At 38.7% G+C, this 27,625-nt stretch overlaps 3 protein-coding genes across 6 annotated transcripts in view; 2 read left to right on the top strand and 1 right to left on the bottom strand.

Moving 5' to 3' along the window:
- Positions 1 to 3,106: 3,106 nt before the first annotated feature.
- On the bottom strand, positions 3,107 to 21,327 carry LOC149679485 (uncharacterized). 3 transcript variants are annotated; one of them, XM_089835240.1, is made up of 8 exons: positions 20,316 to 21,327; positions 20,155 to 20,236; positions 19,981 to 20,085; positions 19,612 to 19,743; positions 19,411 to 19,526; positions 18,989 to 19,068; positions 14,204 to 15,382; positions 3,107 to 4,563 (listed from the first exon to the last, which is right to left on the bottom strand). In XM_089835240.1, exons 1-8 carry the CDS (start codon positions 20,582 to 20,584, stop codon positions 3,680 to 3,682), a joined length of 2,847 nt encoding a protein of 948 aa, XP_089691366.1. In that variant the 5' UTR covers positions 20,585 to 21,327; the 3' UTR covers positions 3,107 to 3,679. The 3 variants fall into 3 exon arrangements, with proteins under 3 accessions (XP_089691366.1, XP_089691367.1, XP_089691368.1); XM_089835241.1 differs by having other exon boundaries at positions 20,155 to 20,231; positions 20,316 to 20,458; XM_089835242.1 differs by lacking the exons at positions 20,155 to 20,236; positions 20,316 to 21,327 and having other exon boundaries at positions 19,872 to 20,009.
- A 1,249-nt stretch (positions 21,328 to 22,576) lies between these two features.
- The window catches only part of LOC149679480 (uncharacterized), a 24,725-nt gene continuing 19,676 nt past the window's right edge, over positions 22,577 to 27,625 (top strand). For both annotated transcript variants that reach the window (XM_089835301.1, XM_089835302.1), the window contains exon 1: positions 22,577 to 22,892. In XM_089835301.1, the coding sequence (XP_089691427.1) occupies positions 22,614 to 22,892 (279 nt within the window). In that variant the 5' untranslated portion in view covers positions 22,577 to 22,613. The remainder of the gene's footprint in view (positions 22,893 to 27,625) is intronic.
- The window catches only part of LOC149679484 (uncharacterized), a 1,876-nt gene continuing 1,713 nt past the window's right edge, over positions 27,463 to 27,625 (top strand). The window contains exon 1 of the mRNA XM_089835725.1: positions 27,463 to 27,570. Coding sequence (XP_089691851.1) covers positions 27,517 to 27,570 — 54 coding nt within the window. The 5' untranslated portion in view covers positions 27,463 to 27,516. The remainder of the gene's footprint in view (positions 27,571 to 27,625) is intronic.

Raw genomic sequence — 27,625 nt, 5'->3', positions numbered from 1 at the left:
ACGGTTAAGTCACGCACCAGTTTATTCTGCATTGAAAAAAATACGGCGTTTCCATTTTTATCTTTCGAACCTTCGTACTTTTGCGGTATTAACTCCACTCTTCTAACGTCCCAGCCATCATTCGTTAAATATCGTTCAGGTACCTGTATTTCGAAAGAGTTACAGGTATTGTCTATTACGGTTGAAATTTTCGGTGTTAATATTTCCGATAAACCAATTTCCCATTCGTTTGAAAGAATAATTGGTTTACCTAATTTGACCGTGAAAGACGATTGTGAATTATCGGGATATTCATAAGTTTTATCACTTAACAGAGTAACGAAAAAAGAATTGACCGACATAATTGATATTTTATTTAAAAATGAATGAGGATTTACACGTTATCCAATTTTATTTAGAAATAAAAGGTTGAACTCGATGTGATGGTTAGAGCGGGGTTCGATCTCGCGATCTATTGATTGGCGAACAAACGCGCTAACCACTACACCGAGAGCAACCTTAATCGCTTCCTACCTTTTAAAGAAGATTACATTAACATATACTTGGAAATAAAACGGGTAAATGTTCATGATAAAAACTATCGGGAGTACCGAATTTACTCATTTGTTCCTGTATGTATTTTATAAAGTCATTTCCGTAAAATTCGGCTTTTTCTTCTAAACACAATGGCGCCGGTGAATCCGTTTCCGGGGCTTTGGCTCTTGGTTGATTTATACCGTGACCCAATCGGGTAAATAAAAGTCCATCATCTAATTCCTCCAAAATAATGGTACTTCTAGGTAATATGAATCGTTTCAAAATTTCCACCTGATTCTGATACTCGATATCTTTTTCTTGAGGCTCTCTATCTTTAAACATCGGGCATTTCTTCGTAACACGAGCGATTTTCCCACTTTCAGATACTCGGTGTTCGAAACATATTGTATACATAGCGCATTGATCTAAAAGATACGCGACCATATATTGGAAATCCTCGCGCCCTTTGAATCGTTGATACGTCACTAAATAACGCATTTTGTAAGATCTCCCTCGGAAGTCACTGCTCTCTTCAAGGCGTTCGTCGAATAACCGAGATAAAGAGAGATCGCTCTCTTATCAAACAAACTCTTATTTAAGTCTGGCGATTACGTCACGACTAAAGACAAGTACAGACACGTCCTAAAAACCTATAAACAATTAACAAAGACCTAATCAATTGACGGTTATAGAATAGATTACATTAACGACTACCGGGAAATAAAAAGGATAAATATTCCTCGTAGATACTATCGAGAGTCCCTAATTTCCTCAATTCTTCCCGTAAACAACTTTTATGTATTTTTCAATTATATCTTATTTTCTGTATTTTTCATTTATTATTTATGCATTTAATGTATATGTAATCGTACAATTAAAGTAAATTTTTACAGTTAAAGATTACGTTGTCAGTCAATACCTTTAAAACTATTGGCGACATCTTGTTCAGTCAATTTTCTGATCTTTCTAGCGCAATGACCGAGTAGCGGATAACATGTAGGCGTAGAGAAAACCGTCTCCAGTGAAATTCGAGACGTTAACAGATGTCTAACATACGTCGCATAAGCTAACACCCTCTTATCTAAATCTGGCCATTACGTCACGACTAAAGAAGTTCACGCCCCTTAACCAGTTAAAAAAGACCTAATCAATTGGCGACCCCCACCCTCGACCAATAAACGAACTCAAAGAAACCCCCCCGGATAAAAAACCGGTGTTCCCCCACTCTAGACACACGCGAGTATACACGCGCGGGTTTAGCGCGCTAGAAGGCTGGCGGCACACTTAAATGACCTAATTAACTCTCCATATTTCGGTGGGTTAACTACTTTGCGCTCGTTCTTTAATGGTATCAAATGTGGATGAGAGGGAAAGTATGACAATGGCCATAGAGCCTGTGTTAAAAAACGCGGACATCAAAGTTTTGCCAATAACTATTTAGTCTACTAGTGACTGATGGACTTGCAAACTCGCGACTGAAAGTAGTTCAGACATTTATGCTCCTTGGTTTAACCATAGCCCACTCGATCACGCGCATCACGACGCAAGCTGCTCGTGCTATAGCTAAATTACCGACATTTGTTTTAAACGTATCTAGTTTTATGCGCTCTTCTATTGCTTTGATAAACTTACTTAAATCCATATTATACCTTCAAATACCTTTTAAAACATTACCAGCTACTCTGTCCTGACTACAAACACAAATCGAGGAAGTTCTAGCATACACAATAGCAAACGACGGTAACCTTGTAACCGCGAATTAACACAAGACCTATTTTAAGAGAGTGAACAGGCCCCGTATAGCTACGCCAATAAAACGGTCAACTACAGCGAAACTCTGACGACTCGCGACTTTTGGCCATTTTCATACTTTTCCTCTCATCCACTTTTGATGGTATGAATCCTTGCCTGTCTATTAGTATTTTACGTAGGAGTAATACGTTTGTAGCGAAGTCTAGAGAGGATAAACATAAGAGGGTAAGAGGGGTACGCTTCAATTTAAACGTCAATATTAGCAAAGTTTGAGAAGATAATAGGTATAACTTTAGTTTAAACAATTCAACTATTATTGTTAATTATTGAGGATTAAAATAATTAAAAATAATTATATTTATTTAAATATTATAGATAAACCAACGTGCAAAGAGAGAGATTAAATCATGGCCTCCTATATCTAACAAGGCCCGTGCATGCGATATATTTCCTTCATTGCCTCCTATATCTATCAAGGCCCGTGCATTGTGATATATTTCATTCATTGCCTCCTATATCTATCAAGGCCCGTGCATTGCGATTTATTTTTCAAAACCACAACAAACATGGGAACCTCTCTCAGAAACATAATATTTCTTTTCTCTGTATATGAAATGAAAATATGGATAATATTGCGCTCCTTCTTTAATGGTATGAATCCTTGCCTGTCTATTAATATTTTGCGTAGGAGTAATACGTTTTTAGCGAAGTCTAGAGAGGATAAACATAAGAGAGATTGTTTCGGAAAAAAAATACTGCTTCCACTAATGGGTTTATACTCCTTGTTACTGTTGTATAGAGTAATCATGATAAAAGCTTAAAAAATTACGCGATGACAGACCTTTCTTATCCTCTTGTTTTATTCTTAATAAGAATATAAAACATTTATTTTGTATCAAAAATATTTTTGGTGCTGCTTATATTTTGGCTCCACCCACAAATTTTGTATATAACGACTTCTAGTGGTCGAAAATGTCATTCTGATCTCTATTTTCGTGGTTAAATAATTTTTCATTTAATTATTTTTTTCGAAATTGCGCGTGGTAAAAGAGCAAAGTGGACAACAATGCGATATAACTCTGGATTTAGTGGAATTAAGTTTTAAAGTAAAGTAAAGTATATATATAATTGATGTTTCTTCAAATATTTACTTAAAGTATCTGGTTTTTCTTTCTTTGTACTAAAAATATTATTGTAGTACATTTATAAGTTATTATTATTATTATTATTTACTTGAATTATGCAGTATCTATATTTAAAGCCCAAAATATAAGAAAATAAGGCCGATAGATGGAGAGTGCGAGTTTTGAAATTATAAGCCACTCCCATCAAAAAATACAAAGTAGTCGAGAATGGGAAGGGAATTTGCTACATTCAACGTTCTTCCTACATAAATCCGTTTTTGGTATTATCAAATGACACTTCTGCCTGCATCTAAAGCCCTACTGATCACATTGAAGGGTTTTTCACCACTGTGAATGCGTTGATGTATGAGCAAAGAACTCTTCAGCTTGCATCTATAGTCACACTGATCACATCTGAATGGTTTTTCACCACTGTGAATGCGTTGATGTTTGATGAAATAGCACTTCAGCGTGCACCTATAGTCACACTGATCACATCTGAATGGTTTTTCACCACTGTGAATGCGTTTATGTCTGGTCAAATAGCGCTTCAGCGTGCATCTATAGTCACACTGATCACATCTGAATGGTTTTTCACCACTGTGAATGCGTTGATGTATGATCAAATAGCACTTTCGCGTGCATCCATAGTCACACTTATCACATCTGAATGGTTTTTCACCACTGTGAATGCGTTGATGTCTGATCAAATGACTCTTGTACATGAATCCAAATTCACACTGATCACATTTGAATGGTTTTTCACCACTGTGAATGCGTTCATGTCTGAGCAAAGAACTCTTCTGCCTGCATCTATAGTCACACTGATCACATCTGAAGGATTTTTCACCGATGTGAATGCGTTGATGTTTGATCAAATAAGTCTTGTACGTACATTTATATTCACACTGATCACATCTGAATGGCTTTTCACCACTGTGAATGCGTTGATGTTTGATCAAATAACTCTTGTACGTACATTTATATTCACACTGATCACATCTGAATCGTTTTTCACCACTGTGAATGCGTTGATGTTCAATGAAATCTGTCTTCCGCATACTTTCATAGTCACACTGATCTTGGGGACCATTTCTAACGTGACGTTGTAGATCTCTTTTATATTCAGTAGAATATTTGAACAGAGGTGAACGTTTCTTCTTGAATTTCCCTACACAAAATATATAAAAGAAAAATAAAAAACATACCATTTACAATTTAGTATCAAAAATACAGTAACACTTAAAAAAGGTAATGCTGAGGAGTTAAAGAAAGAGTGGTATAGAATATAAGCAGTGTTGATCAAAGGCGTTATCCAATAAGTAAACGAGCGTATCAACAAAAAGGGGATAAACATCAACTTAAAGAAAGAAACCCCGTCTCGACACCCGAAAGGTTGTATTTACAACTTTTCTTTGCTCTCACCATATTCAACAGATGTTCGGTGAATCAAATACTAGCTGATGCTGCGTTTAGACAATTTAGCCCTTTATTCCGTACTGGCACCCCCTCTCTATTGTCAAAGTATCTTTAGTCGAAATAAGTACCAGCGATGATACGAAAGGAGTGAAGACCCTCGCGATAGAGGGCATTTTAAGGGTTTTGACACGTAACACCAGCGTTTTGTCCAACACATATGTTCTAGGATTTAAATGAAATTTTACTCTGTAGTCGAAGAAAAGTAATGGCGTTGACACCATCATTTCCGTACGCATAAGCGCGCGACTAGAATTACTATTTAATGGGATGATGCCACTGTTCTTTGATACTTGAAACAATGGAAAATTGCCACTGTTCTTTGATACTTGAAACAATTGAAAATAAGTATCGCTTACCGGTGTTCTGAAATAAAGAGGAGGGAAGATGGAGAGTGGAGCTTGTCAAACGATAATTTCGGACGAAAGTCCCACACAATTTTATAGGTTATTCAGGACTTAGATGTATACCAGAGCCCATTTCATCGTACCCGGCTCTAATTAGGTTTGACCAAAACCTTTTCCGACACATTTCAAATCGCAGAGATTGTCACAATTTACAGAAAAACGGTTTACGTATGAACCCTGGGATATGGATCTGCCTATTTTTCCCAGGAGTGCAAGGTGTTTTCAGTTTTTCACCTAGATGGCAGCAATATCAATAGCGTATTCCATTCACCGCTTATGGGCGCTACATCAGCTCGCGCTTGAATTTCCATTTTCCATTCACCAAGCGCTGGACCCGAGATCCCCTGTACAGAACAGATGGCTCGCTAAATTTGTATAGACATTAAGGAAGGAAAAGACTTAAAGTTAAGGAAGCTCCGGAAGTAAAGGGGATTTTACGTCGTAGTAGCTAGAGGAAATCGAGAGCGATCTCTGAAAAGTTAAATGTAATACGCTATTAGACTTCACACCGAGAAGGCAGAAGTAATTGCTTTGGATATTTCCCCACCAAGGGTGGGAATAAGACTTCTCAACTCTAACTATTGTAACCTTCCGTAATAGTTTAGGGACCTCCGGAGTTTCTACTCCAGGGGTGTAAGATTAAAGAGAGGATTAACACCCTGTGTTACCTTTGACCAAAAGGGTCGACTGCTTATCATAATAAGCATGAGTGAGGGCTTTGAAATTAATACCAGGGTGTTACAAAAAGATGTGTCACAAATTCAGGGGCGCATTCTACGGGTCAAAACAAGACTAAGTCACCAAAGAACTATGGTCCAAAACTGAACACTCGCGGAGATACGGGCCATCAAAGTATCACGTAAAATGCGATGAATTTTCCCTTCAAGTGAAGCGACGAATATGGCTTGACCATTTTATTTTCAATTAATTGGTCATAATTGAAAAAGATTCGATATTTAAGAAACGATCGATTCTGGGGGCAGAGCTAAAAGCATTTTACACAAAAAAATTAAACATTTAATTTGGCAAAATGTTTTAATTTGGCCTAAAGTTACAACGGCGTTTTCAGATCGCTGTAGTTGCTGAGTGGCTTGGTTTTTCATTCATTAAAACGATGGCCCATTCAACTTCTTTGTCAAGCCAACGAGTTTAATCTCTTTTACGTGTAAGCAAGAGCGCCTAGTTATTGGAAAGATGTCGTGACAACGGCATGAACCTAGTAAAACCGACGTTTTTAACCAGAACGTGGTATTATTACCCAATCTCGCATTTCTGTTATCGAACCCCTGTGGAAGTTACGTTTGCCATCGAACATTCGTGGATATCTGTGTCGTGGGACATTCTTCTAAGACAGATTCACTATCGGCCACGTATGCAATAAATGACGCATACGGCGACAAACGACCAAAGCTATTTCCCACGTGATTGTAATACTGTATGACGCGTAATCCTTCGAAAAGTAGTCGCTTAAGTACATTGCTGCTAGTAATGATTGATGACTACACCTGCTAGATCAAATGTCAACTAGTACATTACAATGTTTTTTAAAGGGTGCAATGAGCATCGAGATAGTATTTTATTAATTAAATTTTACAAAATTTGTTCAAAATGTTGTCCTTGAGCTCTTACGCAAGCTTCGGCCCTCTTAACGGAAGACCCACGAACTCGTTCAAAGATTCCTGGTGTATTTCTGATGGTTTCACATGCCTCAATGATCCATCGACGCAAATCTTCGATGTTTGGAACTTCCGTTTGGTAAACCATGTCCTTCAAATGACCCCAAAGAAAGAAATCCAAAGGGTTGAGGTCGGGCGAACGAGCTGGTCAAGCAACAGGTCCTCCACGACCGATCCACCTTCCAGGATAGGTGGCGTCTAAATATTCCCAAACGTCGCTAGTTATCAATCATTACTAGCAGCAATGTACGTAAGCGACTACTTTTCGAAGGATTACGCGTCACACAGTCTTACAATCACGTGAGAAATAGCATTGGTCGTTTGTCGCCGTATGCGTCATTTATTGCATACGTGGCCGATAGTGAATCCGTCTTTGAAGAATGTCCCATGACACAGATATCCACGAATGTTCGATGGCAAACGCAACTTCCACAGGGATTCGATAACAGACATGCGAGATTGGGTAATAATACCATGGTCTGGTTAAAAACGCCGGTTTTACTAGGTTCATGCCGTTGTCACATCTTTCCAATAACTAGGTGCTCTTGCTTACACGTAAAAGCGATTTACTCGTTGGCTTGACAAAGAAGTTGAATGGGCCATCGATTTAATGAATGAAAAACCAAGCCACTCAGCAACTACAGCGATCTGAAAACGCCGTTGTAACTTTAGGCCAAATTAAAACACTTTGCCAAATTAAATGTTTAATTTTTTGGTCTAAAATGCTTTTAGCTCTGCCCCCAGAATCGATCGTTTCTTAAATATCGAATCTTTTTCAATTATGACCAATTAATTGAAAAAAAATGGTCAAGCCATATTCGTCGCTAAACTTGAAGGGAAAATTAATCGCATTTTACGTGATACTTTGATGGCCCGTATCTCCGCGGGTGTTCAGTTTTGCACCATAGTTCTTCGGTGACTTAGTCTTGTTTTGACCCGTAGAATGCGCCCCTGAATTTGTGACACATCTTTTTGTAACACCCTGTATATCGACAACTTGAAAGTGACGATAGTTCCAAATGGTATTAACGGTTTTGGTTTCTTTGCGTCACATTCATTCTTCTGCTTATTTAAAAATAGTTTGGGTTTCACAGCAGGCTTCGTTAAAAATGGGTTGGGCCTTTCTTTAAGTTTTTAGTTCTTTAGTCGGATTATTAAAACGTTTTTTAAGGTTTTCGAGATAACTATTATGTTGTTGTTTAGCTCTTATTTTTGATAAAGTTTGGTTCTCTCACCATAAATAGTTCCTGACTCTGAATGTTGCCTACGGAATAAAAACTCTTATTCCGTATGCAACGCTCTGAATTTAAATGAGTTTCATTCATTTGGGTTTTGTCAAAAAATGTCCAAAATTCTGCCATTTAATGCGAAAAAATAAAACTTCCTATTGCGCCAACCTTAACCCATTAAAATGATTTCAAAGATGAAATACGACTGTGAGCCGTCCGCAAACAATTACAACCAGACTTAGAAATAGCACACGTCCACTGGTCCAAAACCATGCAGTTTATTAATTGTTTGGACCAGTTTTTTTCTACTCTCAATTTTCTCTTTCAAACACAATAAACCCTTATTCTACAGGGCCGGTAGGCCCTTGTAGATATGACTTGATACCGTTTTGTAACGTTAAACTACCTTGAATCTTCTCGCAAGTGGCTAGCGGAATCGTCACTCGGTGACTCGGAACATATATATAAGGCCTAGGTAGGTATTCGTCACCACAATCAACCAGTAGAAAGAATGGGTACGTTCAGTAACCCTCTTTGATGGCAGCGCTTACTAAGCGATGTGTGATTTTTCCTACTGTACGCTTTTTCGCGTTTCCGGTTTTGACGTCATAATGCTCAGCGCTTGCCCATCAAAAAAACCATCTAATCGATATGGTTTTTTTGATGGCGTGACGTAGCGCTTGACTGTTGAACACTTGGCAGACGAAAAGTTGGCGCGGGATTTAAAAATTAAATTCCAACAATGTTATTCCTACAGTAATTGTATTAGTAATTTAGTTTTCTTTAAAAAACTACTTCTACCATTCAAATAGGCATAATTTTCTTAAACAATTTCATTATTTGCGAGCTCGTTTATAATTAAAATTTAAAAGCAGCCATTTGCGCTTCGTAACGTTTTGATGGCCAGCAAGACGTTTCCCCAACTCCTATTTCTAAAACAGCGCTAACTTCAAAATGTCACTTTTCCGTTCAACAAGCCTTTTACGTCACTGTGACGTCTCGAGCCCATCAACCACACATCAAGAAAACAGCGATTTCCTTGAGATTTTCGTTACTGAACGTACCCAATATTAAGGTAAGGGTCACTGTCCCAAGGACCAGTTTACGAAAATTCCTTATTTCTAAGCCTGATCACAACATTTCTTAAAAGTCGTCTGCTTATACTAACTATCTTTCAGTTCAAAGTTTCATTGGTTGAACCCCTTTTCCGGTTTTTTACCGGAAACAGGGTGGGAAATAAGTATTTTCTTAAAACTGGACATTGGGCCAGCGACCCCCTTGGCCTGGAATAAATAAACTGGTCCATAACCATTGACCAGGGCGCGTCTGCTAAACTAAAGAAGTGGGCAATTAAAATAGTTGAGAAAATGTCTGGACTCTGGTTACACTTGAATTTTCTTTGAGGTCCCGTGGACCACCAACCCCCCCTAGGATTTAATTTTTAAACTGGTCCAGGAAATTTTTCAACTGGTCATTTGCCCTGTGCCACTGCCTTATTTCCCACGCTGACCGGAAATGCGTAAGCGCCGAGAGTAGTGTTATTTTCTCTCACTGGGGGTCGCATATAGGTAACACTTTTTTGATGGGAAGAAAATGCTGGATACATTCAAAGAAGATACACGCCCCAGGAATGGAAAGTGTAGCTTCCTCTAGTGTAAATTTTTGTCTGGCCCCTCCTAGTACACTCCAAAGCAGCCATGGAAATAAGGTTTTTTTTCAACTAGTCCTCGGGACCAGTGACCCCGACATCAACAATATTCAAACTGGTCCCTGAGACCAGTTACCCCTGTGCGATTTATTATACTACTGGTCCCACTTTAAAATTATTTATAAATATAAAATTACATGGTCCCAAATCATTTTTAATAATTTTATTTAGCCATCTTTGACTACATTATCGTACGATAGCCAAAAGATTATCGATTTTCAACCAAAATTATCGTACGCTCCAGCGGTGTTCTGATTGACCTTGCAATTATACTAAAATCGGTACAACTTAATAATATTTACAAGGGTCCTGAAGGAGATGGACAAATAACGTCTCCAAACGTTTCTTTCATCCTGCCTTTGGGCTTAAAACATGAATAATTTCATCCTATTTCACCTTTTCCTTCCTCTAGCGAGCCTTTTGTGCCCAGATTAGTTAGATTTCCCTCTAAATTATCGTACAATTATCGTACGCCGAAGCCGAATTATCGAATTTAGCCTACTAGTACAGCGTCATAATTATAGTAACTCTTAAAATTATCGCATTGTACTATAATTATCGTACGTCTGGCAACGCTGTACTGATTACTACTAACCTGACACTACGACTAGGAGTAGGGATACTCCTTACAATGAGAAAGGAGTCGAAATTTGACGAAAACCTTTAATTAATAAACTGGTCCCCTGTCAATATTTATCAAATTTTAGAATTAATAAACAAGTCCCTAGGACTCGTGACCCTCGGTTTTTGAATAAAAAAACTAGTCTGAGTAATTAATAAAGTGGTTTTGGACCTGTAAACCTGTGTTATTTCCATGGCTGCTCCAAAGGCAGGCTCGGTTGACCGAGGTATTTCCGGCTACATTGAAATTGCATAGACCGGAAGTTCCTTGGTCAACCCAACCCCCAGACATACCTTCCATTCCTGGAGCGTATATTTTCTTTGATACATTAGGCCAGTGTGGCTGAGTAGCTTATAGGGAGCTAGTATATGATTCACTCATGTTATAAGTCAAAAGTCAGTCATTCTCCACTACTAATTGTAGACTTCGCTCGAGCGTAGGGCGGTAGGATTGCACTTTATCTAAACTAACTCAACTAACAGCGGTTTCTGACTAATTAGACCACGGGGAGCTCGGAAAAAGTAAAAAAATTCTAAACACGCCGCAAGTTGGTCAAAACATTTTTTGAAAATTTTAAAATTGCATGTACTTAGCATAACCCACGAGAATTACAGAATTTTACGGCAATATTTTGGAAAAGCAGTCATATTTTACGGCAATATTTTGGAAAAGCAGTCATATTTTACGGCAATATTTTGGAAAAGGAGTCATATTTTACGGCAATATTTAGGAAAAGGAGTCATATTTTACAGCAATATTTCGCAAAAGGCGTCATATTTTACGGCGATATTTTGGAAAAGGCGTCAAATTTTACAGCGATATTTTGGAAAAGGTATCAAATTTTACGGCAATATTTTGGAAAAGGCGTCAAATTTTACAGCAATATTTCGCAAAAGGCGTCAAATTTTACAGCAATATTTCGCAAAAGGCGTCAAATTTTACAGCAATATTTTGCAAAAGGCGTCAATCTTTTTGAAATATCTAAACACAAACAGCGATATTTTGGAAAGGGTTTGAAATTACCAGGGAAGAACTAAATACAATTAGAAATTCCAAATATATTTATGTTTATGCAGTAATGTTTGGCGCTTAGCGTTACCCGAGAAACACCACTTGGAGGTGGCCACACTTAGTTTCTCATGGAGAGTTTTTCTATGGCAGGTCCCCTTGCCTACTGCCGGCTTCAATATTCTGGGGAGTTTTCATTTGGCAGGCCCCCCTACCTATATAATGTCGACCTCATTGCCCTGCCAAATCAAAACACCTCAGGACATTGAGGTCGACATTATATAGGTAGAGGGGCTGCCAAATGAAAACTCCCCAGGATATTGAATCCCCTTGCCCACAGCCTAAAACGATGAAAACCGACCTCACTCATCGCTGAGTTCAACCGTGTTTTCTTCGTTTTGTCCACCAATAAGGAACGCCGGCTGTGTCTCTGGATTCAGAGCGTTCAACTCTTCCTCCGATACGCCAATTTCAATTAGTTCAAGGCCTCTTTTCCCTGGACCAGGATTGCACGCCTTGACGTCTTCCAGGAATTGACGGAAGTTGGTTCCATGAGGAAGCCAATTGCCATCTTGGTCCTTGAAAAAAAGGCACCTGTACCAATATGTGGCCATATAATTGTTCAAACCCTGGTCAGTTCTGTAGGACTTTATGCTCGCCTTCAAATGCCGGTTTCTGTTTTCGACGTTATTCCGAATTCACGATCTCATACTTATGCAAAACAGTCAGATGCTCCCGAAATCCCATCAAAGTACAATTCATTTACATCGAGGCGCCATCTGACACTATCACTGACACCGGAGCTATTTATTTCGCCATTTGGGTCCACAAAACGGCCCTGGACTTATTCCTGACCTTAAAAAAAACCATCTTTCATATCTCTGCAATACCAAAGATACAAATGGTCTCTCCGGCCTATTGAGCCCCACGGTGGTACTTTCTAGAGTGCAAGTATGTTTCGTCCACCTCTACGAACAATCCTGGTCATCCAATCTGCACCTTGTCGGCCCTGTTCGAAATGACAATCTCAGCTACCTCGCGACACATGGAAAAGTAGTCCACGACGGTATGGCTGGCACATTCACTAGGGATTATAGCGTCAGAAACGCTCATTTTGGAAACCCACAGGAACACGAGGAAGAGATTGTCGGTAACCGACAGGTTTTGATTGAAAAACCAGGTGTTTTTCGAGGGGACGAAAGCCTTCGTGCATTCTACCGCCAAATACTCTGGTACCTTCTTTTTAATGCTTTTAAGGTCTTGCGCTTGTTAGCGCGAGACTGGGCTGCGGAACATCTTATCGAATAGCCAAATCGGCTTTGGGCATTGCCAAACCCAACAAGATATCCATTTAATTCCCCATCATCGGTTTTATTCCCACATCCGCAAGGTGTCTTTCCTTCATTGAAGGATTCAAGACGCGGGACAAGCTCCAAAGAATGTACTAGGACAATGACATCCCTCTATGACCTCTCCTTTAGGGCATCATCCATCCCGGGAAAAGATCCTCCCCAATTCTTCAAGGAAACCATTTTAGAAGAAATGTTCCTCATTCCCAAAATTTCGGTTTTCATACGCCTCGTTTTCCAAATTAGCATGAGCCATTTAGAAATTAAACCAAATAAACCCCAGAAAATATAATTTGACAGCAGTAATAATTATCTCTCAAGAAAGCCTCTTCAAAAAACACGTCTAATCACGTTGAACATCAACGAGTCTCTGTGCAGCAAGTTCTCGTTTCCATGGCAACCCGCGAGGCGGGAAGAGGCGCGAATCGGGGGGAGGCGTTAAGGGGCGGCCAGCGACTTCAGACAGTTTTAGCGGGGAAGGAATACCACATATTTCAAAGGTATTAAAGGTAAGGTTAGGTTAGGTTAGGTTTGGTTTGGTTACTTATTAGCTAATTTACCACCCTTTTCCAAAATTTCGGTTTGCGATTAGGCCTAGGTACTTAAAAACCAATTAGTGCCTTTTTTTCCCAAAATATTGGTTTACTTCTAAATACTTACCAAAAGTTTAAAGCTTTATTTTTAGAAACTAAAATATCGCTAATGTAATTTTCGCCATTTCTCGCTTATATTCTCCTTTTCCTTATTTTTGGCATTTCTAAATTTTTCTTTTCCCAATATTTTGAAAATTTCTCAGATTACTTTTCGATCCCAGTACCAAAAATGAATGGTTTTGTTAAATTCAGTAGTTCTTAAAAATTCCATAGCTATACTTCCGTCGCGGGTCCTTGAAGTTCTTATAGTTGCCCTCCCCCGGGCCTATTATCAAAGATTGAGTGCATATTGCGTTTAGTCTATAACGGTAAGTACGTGCAATTTTAAAATTTTCAAAAAGGTTTTTGACCAACTTGCGGCGAGTTTAGAATTTTTTTACTATTTTTTCCAAACTCCCCGTGGTCTAATTCGTCAGAAACCGCGCTGTTAGTTGAGTTAGTTAGATAAAGTGCAATCCTACCCGTAGGACTTCATCACAATTAGTAATTATTTAATTTCTTTAGTTGTAATAAATACAAGTCGGTATTTAACTATAAATTATTTAGATTAATAAAAGTATGAATAAATCTAAGGTAACGGGAGTAGTTTAATTTTAGTATTAGCCAAGGCTCTTATGGCCACGTGGGGCGAATTTAGAAATCTCACAAGTGTGGTTACACTATTGAAGTATAAAATGACTTACCAATTTCCGAATGAAGCGATGCGGTATCTTGAAATGTCTCCGAGTTGGACACTGAACTATAATTTCCAACTTCAATCGGCTCTTCGGGCAAATTGCTTTCCATAGAGACGGAGGCCAATTCTGAACTACAATTTCCAACTTCAGTCGGATCTTCGGGCAAATTGCTTTCCATAGAGACGGAGGCCAATTCTGAACTATAATTTCCAACTTCAATCGGATCTTCGGGCAAATTGCGTTCCATAGAGACGGAGGCCAATTCTGAACTATAATTTCCAACTTCAATCGGATTTTCGGGCAAATTGCTTTCCATAGAGACGGAGGCCAATTCTGAACTATAATTTCCAACTTCAATCGGATCTTCGGGCAAATTGCGTTCCATAGAGACGGAGGCCAATTCTGAACTATAATTTCCAACTTCAATCGGATTTTCGGGCAAATTGCTTTCCATAGAGACGGAGGGCAATTCTGAACTATAATTTCCAACTTCAATCGGATCTTCGGGCAAATTGCGTTCCATAGAGACGGAGGCCAATTCTGATAGATCATTAGGGTTACATTCAGATTTAGGAACACATACTGGCACACTGAGCGTCCTCGGATCAACATACAGACTTTGATATTGTCTATTATCAGTTTTCTGCGAATCTGTCAAGTTGACTTTAGATTGGTTATCAACATGATCGTTTTCTAGGACTCTTTCGAATGAATCGCTTTCGATATTTGCGTCAAGAGATAGATATAAATGTTTTTCGACTTCAGCATTCAATTCAGGAACACACAATTCCTTCGATCGAGTTGTCATATCCTCAGTTTCTCCCTCTGTCGAGACACTTGCCGATTTAAGAAGAGAGTCATTAACGTTCATATTGTTCTCGAGAGGCTCTCGTGGCGAATCGCTTTCCTTCGTTTTGTCAGGAGGCATTTGGTTTTCGACCTTAATTTCAGGTGAAGGCGCACTTTGAGGCAAACTGTAATCGTAATTCGGTTTAGGAACACAGAGATTCGTAATTCGCGTTGTAAGCCCCTCATTTTCAGCCTTTTTCGAGGTAATTTTAGTTTCGGTGTTTGTATTGCCAAGCTCAGCAAAATATTGAGGCTCAGAAACAAGTGATTCTCGAATAATATCTTCTTTACCCAGCATGCCTTGGGCATTGACAGCTTCGGCATTTTGAAATGAACCTTTATGAAATAAAGCATTAAAGGGACATTATTGACAGAAATTAAGTATTTTTATTCTGATTCCTTATGTTGAAATATGCCGCCTTTCAAAAGCTAATTATAGGTTTAAACAAGAATTGAAGTTATTTTCACCCGGGGTCGACTATTCACTTCACCGTGCGGTGAAAATAGTACCCAAGCTATTTTCACCCTACCGCAGCCCTTACCTCAATTCTTAGTCACGTGGTAGGGTGGAAATAGCCTTAACGCTATTTTCACAAAGGGTAGGAATTTCACTGGAGCGTGAAAACAGTACCCAAGCTGTTCTCACCCTACCGCAGCCCTCAATTTTTAGTCACGTGGTAGGGTGGAAATATAGGGTAAGAAATAAGAATAGTAGGGGGTGAGAATAGTAACACTCAACATTTTATTTAGTTCCTTATTTTCCACCCTTGGAAACTCAGCTTTTCCTATCATCCTATGTGATGCAGACAGCACTGAGCACACGACTAAATAATCTAAACGTTATGGGATTGGCTGAATCCTTAAAGAGGTTTTTATTGGCTGGTAGGTAAGTGCGCTAAAATCGAGATCCATTGCTAAGCCTAACAAATTCAAAAAAATGTAATTTACATTGAAATAATTGTTTAAAAAATCCGAAAAATAAAGACTGTGTAGAGGATACGCCTTCATAAACACGCGTGGCTAGGCTTATATCCGGCTCCTCTCTAATCTTAAGTTCTTTATATTGAGTCTTTTTTAAACCTCATAATAGATAAGTTGAACATGAGTAGGATAGGTGGCGACTCATATTGCATCTTTGGTGAGCGCCCCCTATATTGAGCCAGGCCTATTCCTAGGACTATATAAAGTCAGGTCAGCTGTTTATTATAGTCATTGTACAGTCTCATCCTGTTCAGCAGTCTGTTTCATTTAGTCATCATGATAGTATCCTGATAAGTGGCAGTTATCACGGATAGCTGTTGGTGTTAGCTCAGAGTTAGTTATGTAGTGCGGTAGGCCGTATTCACCTTCTAAGCTAAGACCCGTTCAGTAGTAGGGTAGATTGTCCTTGTACGAGGCAATCCAGTTTGACTAGTTTCCGAGCGTTAACATTCTCAATTCACGCCATCACTTCAGTAGACCTACTTTGGAACACAAATGGCTCTACTTCAACCCTAGTAAGTGTTGCTTTTATTAGCTACCTCCGAAAGGCACACCCCTAATCTGGCGCTCTCACTTCCCATCCTATCACACGCATTGTACATAGCCACTATCATTTCTTTAAATCGGTTAGAACTTTATATTTCATTAAAACCAACCAGAAAAAAATAAAAAATGACACTAAAATTTCCAGCTGAGAGTATAAGTACAGTCACCGTAATTAAAAACTTTCTCTCTTGCGACGTCTTGTTTCAACATAAAGCCGCAAATTATTGATCTGATACAATTGATAAAAACACCTATCTTATATTGTTGTTTCAATATAAGATAGGTTTTTAGGGTTGTAAGTCGGAAAATTTTCCGGAAAATTACCGAGCTATATTTTTTCGGAAAATTTTCCGTATTTTTCCACTACCAGTTTCTCAATTTAAAAGATAAAACTTTAAAATTTTTCAATTGCCTTTCTTTTCAAAACATTCATTATTTTGTTTTCGGTGAATTCGGAGGGGTAAAAATTGTCCAAAGGCACAGTTTAGTGACCCCTATTCTCTATAGGAAAAGCTCACTCATTGGCTATCGCTTGCATGCATAGGGTTACTGTTTGCTCTTATGACGGTATAAGGCGTTAGAGAGTCGAGACCTAACCGTTAAGAGACCCAAGTGAAACTAAAATTATCGGGCATAAAGGATAGTGATCGTCTGCGTCATTGTAAGGGAAACGAGGTGTTATGTTGTTAATGTTATTAAGTTTGTTAACCCTGTTTTAAGTCACAAATTATGGGAAAATCAACCATTAATATTTGGCGGTACTTTAATAAATCTACTAAAGATGGCAAAATAACTGGAGAATGTTTTAAATCTTTAAAAGTTTGATAAACTGACTCAAAGCTCACTTAATTGCTAGTTTTATATTTTTCCGATTAGCGGAAAATTTACAACCCTAGTTTTTACTGACCTTTTTTTTTCACGCTCGCCAATTCCCATTTCCAACTGCTAAATAGGGGGTTTTGAATCATTGGGATGATTTTAAAGAGAAGGTGAACAGTTGAAGATAGCTCGTCCAAATAACCAAATGACATTCCTGTAAAGAAGCAGTGATGTTACATTTGAGAAAGTGGTTGTGTTCCTTGTATTCAACTAATTGGGGTTCGCCATAAACAAGATGACGAACCTTCTACACGGAACACTCATATTTACAATCCGTAATTAGTATTATACTATAGTCCCACTAGCCTTATTCCATCGGATATACTGCTAAGACTAGTGGGACTATAGAGTAGTGTCGGTAGAGAGGGGAGTAGACTGTGTATCCCTCCCCCTAGGCGCGCTTTTGTAAGATGGGATACTGTACGCTCCTGGTAGGGGGATGACACTAAGAGATAGAATAATGTCAGTTCTACGTATGCAAACGTCATACCTTCTATCTCTTAGCTAAGTGTCATCCCCCCTACCTGGCGCGTACAGTATCCCCTCTTACAAAAGCACGCCTAGAGGGAGGGATACACAGTCTACTCCCCCCTCTACCAACACTGCTCTATGGTATGACGTTTGCATAGTAGAACTGACATTACTCTATAGTATAATACTAATTACGGATTGTAAATATGAGTGTTCCGTGAGGAAGGTTCGTCATCTTGTTTATGGCGAACCCCAATTAGTTGAATACAATGAACACAACCACTTTCACAAATGTAGGCACCATTTTGTGACCCATGCTGCTTTGAATGCGGGCATTCTCCTTTTTCATTAAACCATTATTTTCGCCAAGCGGTTTTCAATGGGCGACATATTGAGGGAATTGGTTGGGCATTGAATTTTTAGATGGTTCTCTCCGAAATGCGCCGTTTTCTACCAACCGTTCATGCAGACCTTAGTTGAAACTGACATCAAAACTCGCTCACTAATCTAGATTGAAATCTCTCTTCACCCCCTAGCATTTGCGAACCATAGCGGAATAGAACGCCGCACCCGTGGCCATATCTTCACCAAAGGAAGATTTGAAGTTTCATTCCACAATTGTTGACTTATACATTTGTAGAATATTAAAGGGTATAAGAGGGTATAAGAATATGGCTCAATGAATTGATTCCGTTGTGGACGCGTATTCAGAACATTACAGTTAACATCACTGCCCCTTTACTGGAATGTCATTTGGTTATTTGGACGAGCAATGTTCAACTGTTCACCTTCTCTTTAAAATCATCCCAATGATTCAAAACCCCCTATTTAGCAGTTGGAAATGGGAGGTGGCGAGTGTGAAAAAAAAACGTTTAGTAAAATCTATATTGAAACAACAATATAAGATAGGGTTTTTTTATCAATTGTATTTGTGGCTTTTGTTGAAACAAGAAGTCGCGAGAGAGAAAGTTTTTAATTGCGGCGACTGTACCGACGATGGCTTATTTTAGGAGGCTGAGGTGAGAAGCATTCTTAACATTTGTGAAGAAATTAAAACTTGCATACCATTACCAGTTCCCTTGAGTTTAATGGCCTCCGTGTCAAGTAGACTTTGGGGAATGTCGTTGATAATCCGAGCATGTAAACTATTCAAATAAAAAATCTTAGTTTACACTAAAAATTCTAGATTATAAAAATGTACGAGAGATTGCCACGCTTAATCAGCGACATCAGTTTTGCCATTATCTACTGAATGTCAGAAATACCTTTGGTTCTTCCTTTAAAATGAAGCGCGAGTCTAGGGGGTCCCCTAAAAGTTGACTTTCCTCCTGAACTTCAGTTTTGCCTTGGAGAAGGAAATTGTGGGCGGGATTTATAAGTGCACTTATAAATCCCGCACACAAATGCCTTTGCCAAGCCGAGACTGGAGTTCAGGAGGAAAGTCCACTTTTAGGGGATCCACTGGAGCCGCGCTTTGTTTTAAATACCTTTGAATTTCTTGCTGCATCACAATTGGAAGGGATGGCTCATGACCATTAATTTGCAAATCATTTTCCAAAGGTTCAGTTTCATTGATAGCTAATTGATGTATTCCATTTTTCTCCTATTTTTCAAACAATTAACAATAAATTTCATTCCTAAAATAATTCTCTTCTCTATTGACTATGAAAATGAAGGATGTTGCATACCATCAGATCTTTGATTCTCCTTTCCAAGTCTTTATTGACCCTATTAAGTCTTTCAATTTCGTCTATTTGCTTATTTATCGTTAATGTTGTTTTCACTCTCTCTTTTTCCATGTTTGAAATTAAAACATTACACTAAATAAAATAAGATTCCATTACAAAAGTCAATAATCATCGGACTTTCTTCAGCTGAACGTATTTTAAAGGAACTAGCAAGAAAGAAGAAAAACCAAAAAACACCGCCTGTATATACAGGCTACTACCCTTCTTGTTTTTCGTGTTTTTGATCCACAAGCTTTTCAAGGACGCCTGCTGACATCTCCCTACATTCTCCGTTACATGTAGAAAAAAACTTTTCCGTTTTGAAAATACCTCGGCTACCAGTTCCCTGACTCGACCATCCCTGGCTTTTACTTCATTGATAAGATCATCTCTGCTCAAGTGATCGTAGTTACAATCTTCCCCATCGTTCATTTCCTAATAACGAAGTTTTCCTAATTTTCAGTTTGTCTATAAAAGGGAATATTCCAATAATTTCTCAAATACCTCTTTAATGGCCACCCTTTGAAGATTTACTAAACTCATTTCGGGATTTTGAAAAGTTAGTTTGTGAAATTGTAAATCTTCCCTAAAATCTATAGTTATTCAAACTAAAGGTATATCAAGCTGGACCATGACATTTTTGTACACAAACAATCTTATATTACATTTGTCCATTTTCTTTTTCTCCGTATTCGGGATTAGTTGCAGGGCTAATCAAAAAGCCTTCATTAGATAAAGGGCTCTCAAATGTTGACTGATGATCAAAACTCATTGAAGAAGAATTTTCCTTAGCCATTTCATTGTTTGAGCCTCCAATAGGTGAATAACTTGAAGAATCCTCCAAAGTTGCCCCATTTTCTTTTTCTCTATATTCGGGATTGAGACGCAACCTTCTCATTCTTTCTTTACCTGTATCCTTCGCATCAGAAGCCATTTTATTACTGTAACCTCATAGCCCACTCCATCCAGATGCAGCTTCGTGGCAGAATCAAAGAGAGTATAGGGAAGGAGTGGAAGCACCCCCGCTCCACAAGGCTAAATTACAATGTTGCCCCGAAATTATACTAGTGGTACGAGGGAGTTTCCGGCTCAGTCGCGCCACCTACGATACCGTTTAATGTCTCAAACGGAATTGCCTCGGTACTGCGCATTGAAGATGCGCGGTAGAAAAGAGCAACAAGATTTACCCTCTTTCCACTCCTCCCCTATACTCTCTTTGGCAGAATAGACAATTTATTTTAAGGCTGCCTTTGAGTGTAGGGCGGCCATTTTATGAGGGTTTTCTCTATGGGCAAATAGCATTGGTGACGTAGCCATTACCCCCTCTGAAATAGCTCTATAGATTCGCAATTAATAAACTGGTCCTGAGAACCAGTAACCCCACTACTTGAATTAAAAAACTAGTCCAAGCAATTAATAAACTGGTCCTGAGAACCAGTAGCCCCCACTACTTGAATTAAAAAACTAGTCCAAGCAATTAATAAACTGGTCCTGAGAACCAGTAACCCCCACTACTTGAATTAAAAAACTAGTCCAAGCAATTAATAAACTGGTTTTGGACCAGAGGAGGTGTGCTATTTCCCAGACTGCTCAGTGGTCTGGGGCCCCTTGTTGAAATTTACATATTTCACGTTTTCACGTTTTTCGTCACTATCTCACTCCAGAATGAGTAGCAGACGACGTGTTCTTCAAAAGCGCAAAGCAGGGTAGGAACCAGGCTGGGAAATAAGCATAATTTTTAAACTAGTCCTTGGGACCAGTGACCCCCTAGTTTCCGAAATAATAAACTGGGGTACGTTCAGTAACCCTCTTTGATGACAGCGCTTACTAAGCGATGCCAGATTTTCCCCACTGTACGCTTTTTCGTGTTTCCGGTTTTGACGTCATGATGCTCAGCGCTTGGTCATCAAAAAAACCATCTAATCGATATGGTTTTTTTGATGGCTGACGTAGCACTTGACTGTTGAACATTTGACAGACGAAAAATTGGCGCGGGATTTAAAAAATTAAATTCCAACAATGTTATTCCTATAGTAATTGCATTAGTTTTCATTACAAAAATACTTCTACCATTCAAATAGGCATAATTTTCTTAAAAAATTTATTTTTGCGAGGTCGTTTTAATAATTGAATAGCGCCATTTGCGCTTCGTGACGTTTTGAGGGCCAGTAAGACGTTTCCCCAAGTTCCCCTTCTATATTTTCAAAAACAGCGCTAACCTCAAAGTGTCACTTTTCCGTACAACAACCTTTTACGTCACGTCTCGAGCCCATCAAGTAAACATCAAGAAAACAACGATTTCCTTGAGATTTTCGTTACTGAACGTACCCCTAGTCTCCAGACTGGTCCCCACCCTTGTTATCCTATAGATTTGCAATTAATAAACTAGTCATTGGGACCAGTGACCCTCACGTTTTGAATAAAAAAAGTGGTCCAAGCTATTAATAAACTGGTTTTTTACCTGTAAACCTGTCTTATTTCCTAGCCTGGTAGGAACTTTTCCAGTACTAGGAAGCAGTCTGGGAAATAAGGATATTTTTTAAACTAGTCCTTGGGACCAGTGACCCCCCTATGTCCGAAGTAATAAACTGGTCGCCAAACTGGTCCCAGCCTTTGTTCTCCTATAGATTTGCAATTAATAAACTGGCTACTTTTTTCCTATCTGACCCTTAAATTAATTTTTATTATCTTTAAAAAACATTAATAGGCTCGAAACTCCAAAATTTGGGGTAAAATAGGGTTTTTTCGGCAAGTATTGAATTTTCCATTAAACATTGATATTAATGTGAATTATTTATTGAATCTCAATTAACAAGCTAAATCTATTCTGCCGAACCACAATCCAACGTTAATTTCAACGTAAAATTGGACCAAAAACGTACATTTTTGGGGCAAAAATTAAAATAACTTTTAATCCAAGACGGAACAGTTATAATTTTTTTATGTAATATAAATAGTAAATTATGGTTCGCACTAAAAACTGTTGTTACAAGGGTTGTCGGAATGATTCCAGGTTCTTAGATAAAACTGTAGTAAAGGGAACGGTTTTTTACCCTTTCCCTAAACCAAAAACTCAATTAGAAAAGTGTATAAGATGGATAAAAGCCTGTGGGAGAGTCGAGTTAACGCCCGATAAAATTAAAAAATATCATTACGTATGCAGTGAACATTTTGTTGGCGATCTTGGACCCACTGAAAGAAACCCTGACCCAAAAACATATAACCTCGAAGCAACATTTTCGGTAAGTATTCCTCTGTCCATCTAACTTCTTGACCATAATAACGCGTTCCACGCCCGTCATAAAGACACAACCCACAACAGAAGCTGAAGTACATGTCAAAATGAAAAATAATCATTTAAAGGTGGAATTCATAAACGTCGGACGCAACGCAATTTAGTACAGGCAAAGGCAGGGCATCTTGCGCAAACTTCCGCCTTTTGCGCCATAGACATTAGAACACTATTAAGAACCTAGACAACTATTGCGAGGGGGGTCTCGCGACATTCTGTTACGAAAATTTCCATCCCACCCTTCGCGTGTGTGATAGGGTTTTTGATACGTGGCGCCCCTATCGGCGAGCGAAGGAGCTATTCAATTTGAACAAAAAATAAATACCGTAATGTTTCATCTTGCAAATGTTTTAATTCTCTGTTAATAAACATCTCTTTATTCTACAAACACTTTTCCTTCCATTAATTAATACGGAAATTAATAAAAATTAATTAAATATAAAACGTCCCTGGCGGGATTCGAACCCGCGTTGTCTCCCTCCCAAGTACTGACCGCGCTCGAAGCTGCTTAACTTCGAGTGTTAACATATGGGGTTAGTAATATTTTAGTTTACCTCGCCGCATGTAGATGGCGCTACAAGCAACTCACCCTATCACACACGCGAAGGGGGCGCTTCCATTGAACCCGAATCAAAGCTGAAAATTCAACTGTTCCTGCGCACGACGCCCTGCCTTTGCCTGTACTAAATTGCGTTGCGTCCGACGTTTATGAATTCCACCTTAAATCATCAAACGGAAGCTCTCTGTAAATTGAAAATGGGCCTAAAAGGTCAGGGAAAAGTCAGGGAAATTTAAAATGGACCTAAAAAGTCAGGGAAATGTCAGGGAAAAATATAATGGAGGGACATAATGGATAACAGTATAAGGGTGACCAGAAAATGTGTTGTCTGAGATTAGACCAGAGCGCCAAATTCGCGGAGCTCGCTTCGCTCGCTCCGGTTATTTATGACTTACCTAAAGTTAAATTTAATCGAATTAATTGTCTAATTTTTATAATAATATCTCGTGCCAAATTGATTCGACTGAATTTAGTTTGGTTTTCATATATGTTCGCCATGTACCTTATTGCAAATGGTCAGTGAAAATTGTGGAATTTAGTCAGGGAATACCTGGAAAAGTCGGGGAATTTCATTCCAAGAATTTTGTACGAACCCTGGATAGTTTTTGGGGCGGGATTTCACTAGCTCCCGCCCAGGCGCAATTTTGTCAGGTTAAATTTAACATAGTGTTCTTCCACGGCCCTCACGGAGGGAAGGTGAAATGGGCACTGTTTATTGGAGCATGGCAAACCCGTGACTTTTCTCGCCCTTCAACTGGTTTAGCTTTTTTCCCCACTTTTTAACAATAAATACCTTTCTTCAATAAAAGCAAAACTTCAGCTCGATTTCCATCTTTGCATAATTCCTTTTCAAATCTTATAGTTTTGATCATGTCTTATATTATCCTATAATTTCACGAAAGGTTCTAAAATATCCGATATTTTTGATTATGTCGAAGTTTTCGTTTAGTTTAGCATCTAATTTATCAATATTTTAGCTCTTTTATGATTTTATCGCGATCACATTTGACTATACACCGAAATTGCGGACTTTTCTTGCTTGCTCAGATTTTTTTACATTATATTTTAATTAAGTTCCTCTTTTCAAAGTAAAGTATTTTTTCTTATGAGATTTTTCTACATAATTTACGCCAAAATAGTACTATATATGAGCATTTTTATTCCAATATTTTCCTATAAAAGCACAGTTTTTCTCCTATAAAAGCACAGTTTTTCTCCTATAAAAGCACAGTTTTTCTCCTATAAAAGCACAGTTTTTCTCCTATAAAAGCACAGTTTTTCTCCTATAAAAGCACAGTTTTTCTCCTATAAAATCCTAGTTTTCCTCCTATGAAATCCTAGTTTTCCTCCTATGAAATCCTAGTTTTCCTCCTATGAAATCCTAGTTTTCCTCCTATAAAATCCTAGTTTTCCTCCTATAAAATCCTAGTTTTCCTCCTATAAAATCCTAGTTTTCCTCCTATGAAATCCTAGTTTTCCTCCTATAAAATCCTAGTTTTTCTCCTATAAAATCCTAGTTTTCCTCCTATGAAATCCTAGTTTTCCTCCTATGAAATCCTAGTTTTCCTCCTATGAAATCCTAGTTTTCCTCCTATGAAATCCTAGTTTTCCTCCTATGAAATCCTAGTTTTCCTCCTATGAAATCCTAGTTTTCCTCCTATGAAATCCTAGTTTTCCTCCTATGAAATCCTAGTTTTCCTCCTATGAAATCCTAGTTTTCCTCCTATGAAATCCTAGTTTTCCTCCTATGAAATCCTAGTTTTCCTCCTATGAAATCCTAGTTTTCCTCCTATGAAATCCTAGTTTTCCTCAGTAGTACCTATTTAAGAGTTCATGCACAGGGGAGCCGTGGGGAGCCGGGGCGCCGATGACGCCGTTGCCGCTGTTGGCACCCGACACCAAGTTGGCGCCGTTATCGCTGTTGCCGCCGTTATCACTGAAGTCGCTTCAATCTCCCTCTGACGCCAGATATTTCACGCGCGCCTTATCTTTATTGAATTTGTTAAGGGAAAACATATGTTAGACTTAAGACTAAGCGCCATATTTCCATAGTAAACCACAACTTCGCCTGAAATTAGAATTCATTGCATCATTATTTTGTGGCGCCAGATATTTGTTGGCGCCTTATTGACTTTGACAATGTGGCGGGGAAATACGTAAGTGTAAGCCTATTTTTAAATATCCTAGAATTGTGTATTTTAAATATTTTGATTGGCCATATTTACTTTTCATATATTTGTGAGTATATACGTACTAAAGAAATCATAGGAAAATTTATTCCCTGTGTAAGCAAAATGAGAGTCAGATTTATAAGTGTAGAAATAGGGGAAACCTATATAGCACTTCAACTTTCGAATTATCATGCTTTGGCGCATGCGCTTAATTCACTTCTAATATTGACATGATTAGAGTATAAAAGAACCCCCAACATTAGAGATTGTTTTATTTCGTCCGAGACTCTCGAGTTCTTCAGACAGTTAACACTTAGTAAGAAGTTTTCTTGTAGAAATTATTCTAGAAGTTATTTTATATTCAGATTAAATATAGTTAACTTTTAAAAATGGTAATGTGCGATATTTGCGGACGTAAGTACGTTCAGAATAAGAATCTTTTAAGGCATCAAAAAGAAAAGCATCAAGGCGTTAGACCTAGCTTCTCGTGCACCATTTGTTCGTCTACATTCACGAGGCGTGATAGGTTAGCACGACATTTAAAAGTCCATAACTCTCCCACCGAGTCTATGGCTAAAAAGCAGAAAACTGCTATAATTCCTGACCACTCAACCTCTGTTGCGGATACTTACCCTCCTTCGGTCAACACCGGAAGAGTGTCACCGACCCTCACTCTCGCCGACCTGACACGGCAGGAAAACGAAACTCGACACGCCATCATGAACCGACATGATGGTGTTGGGAGGAAGAGGAAAGCGGACACCCAACCCGCATACGACCCCGACGTACTCGATGACTTAACTAGTCAAGAAAACCGAGACCTGCAAGATCTCATGGACAGAGAAGAGGAAAGGCTAGCAAATGATGAACCGCAACCCATGGTTACCACGCCCGACGTACCCCTTCCCGATCAACTGGAGGAGCTGAACGTATTGAATAATGCGATCTTCTGCGCTAGATTTACGCCTGCAATGGTGGAAACCAGCGTGGACCTTTACATTGAAAGGCATAGAGACGCCATAGAGGATTATCTGAGGAATAAACTAGCTCAGGATAGGGGGATTAAATGGTATTTAACTGTTAGAGCACGTTACACACGTGAGTTAGGGAATTCAGAACAGGATGTAGAAATTCTAATATACCATAGAACCCGCAACCTCATTATTTTAACTCCTGATGTTATTCATGGACAAATAGATCAGGGGATTGTAACGTTAAAACGTTTAATTGAGGAGTATGAAACCCAAGGTAGCGGTTGGACGCTGGATGGAATTATGTTCCTTCAAATTAACATAATATCATATATACCTTTGCATGGGGGTACATATTTTGAGCTTCCGAAAAAACTCGCATCTAAGAAAGCCCTTACCAATGTTAAAAACCACGACAATAAGTGTTTTCTATGGTCAATTTTAGCCCATTTACATCCTGTAGTCAGAAACCCAAGCCGTGTAGAAAATTATCTACAGTTCCGTAATGAATTAGACTTAACGGGAATCACATTCCCTGTAGAGGTAAATGAAAGGATGCTAGGAAAGTTTGAAAGGGTTAATAACCTTTCAATTAATATATTTAGCTTCGAAAATGAGGTGTTCCCCCTTTAGGTTAGTTCGAACAGGGTGGAGGAAGCGCGTCAAATAGACCTTTTATTGCTAACCCAGGGGGAGAGTAGGCATTTCTGTTTAATTCGCAATCTGAGCCGTCTTTTGTCATCGTTCACTGCATATAATGGTAGAACCTTCTACTGCCGTTATTGTCTTCACCGTTTTTCCGGTATTGGGTCTGAACAAAGACACGAAGAACATGTTAAAGAGTGTAGCCTACACGGTCCGCAGAAAATCCAAATGCCAGTAAAGGAACCCATCCTGGAGTTCAAAAACATTGCCTGGCAACAAAAAGTAAGTAACTTTTTCAAAGTATTGAGAGCAACTGTCCCGAAACATATGATGTAAA

Source organism: Phalangium opilio, unplaced genomic scaffold (genome assembly GCF_054372755.1).
Source record: "Phalangium opilio isolate 3A_F unplaced genomic scaffold, DU_Popi_V2 ptg000041l_1, whole genome shotgun sequence".
Classification (NCBI taxonomy): Eukaryota; Metazoa; Arthropoda; class Arachnida; order Opiliones; family Phalangiidae; genus Phalangium; species Phalangium opilio.
Note: the sequence above shows the minus strand (reverse complement) of the source record. Positions and strands in the feature narration are given on the sequence as shown.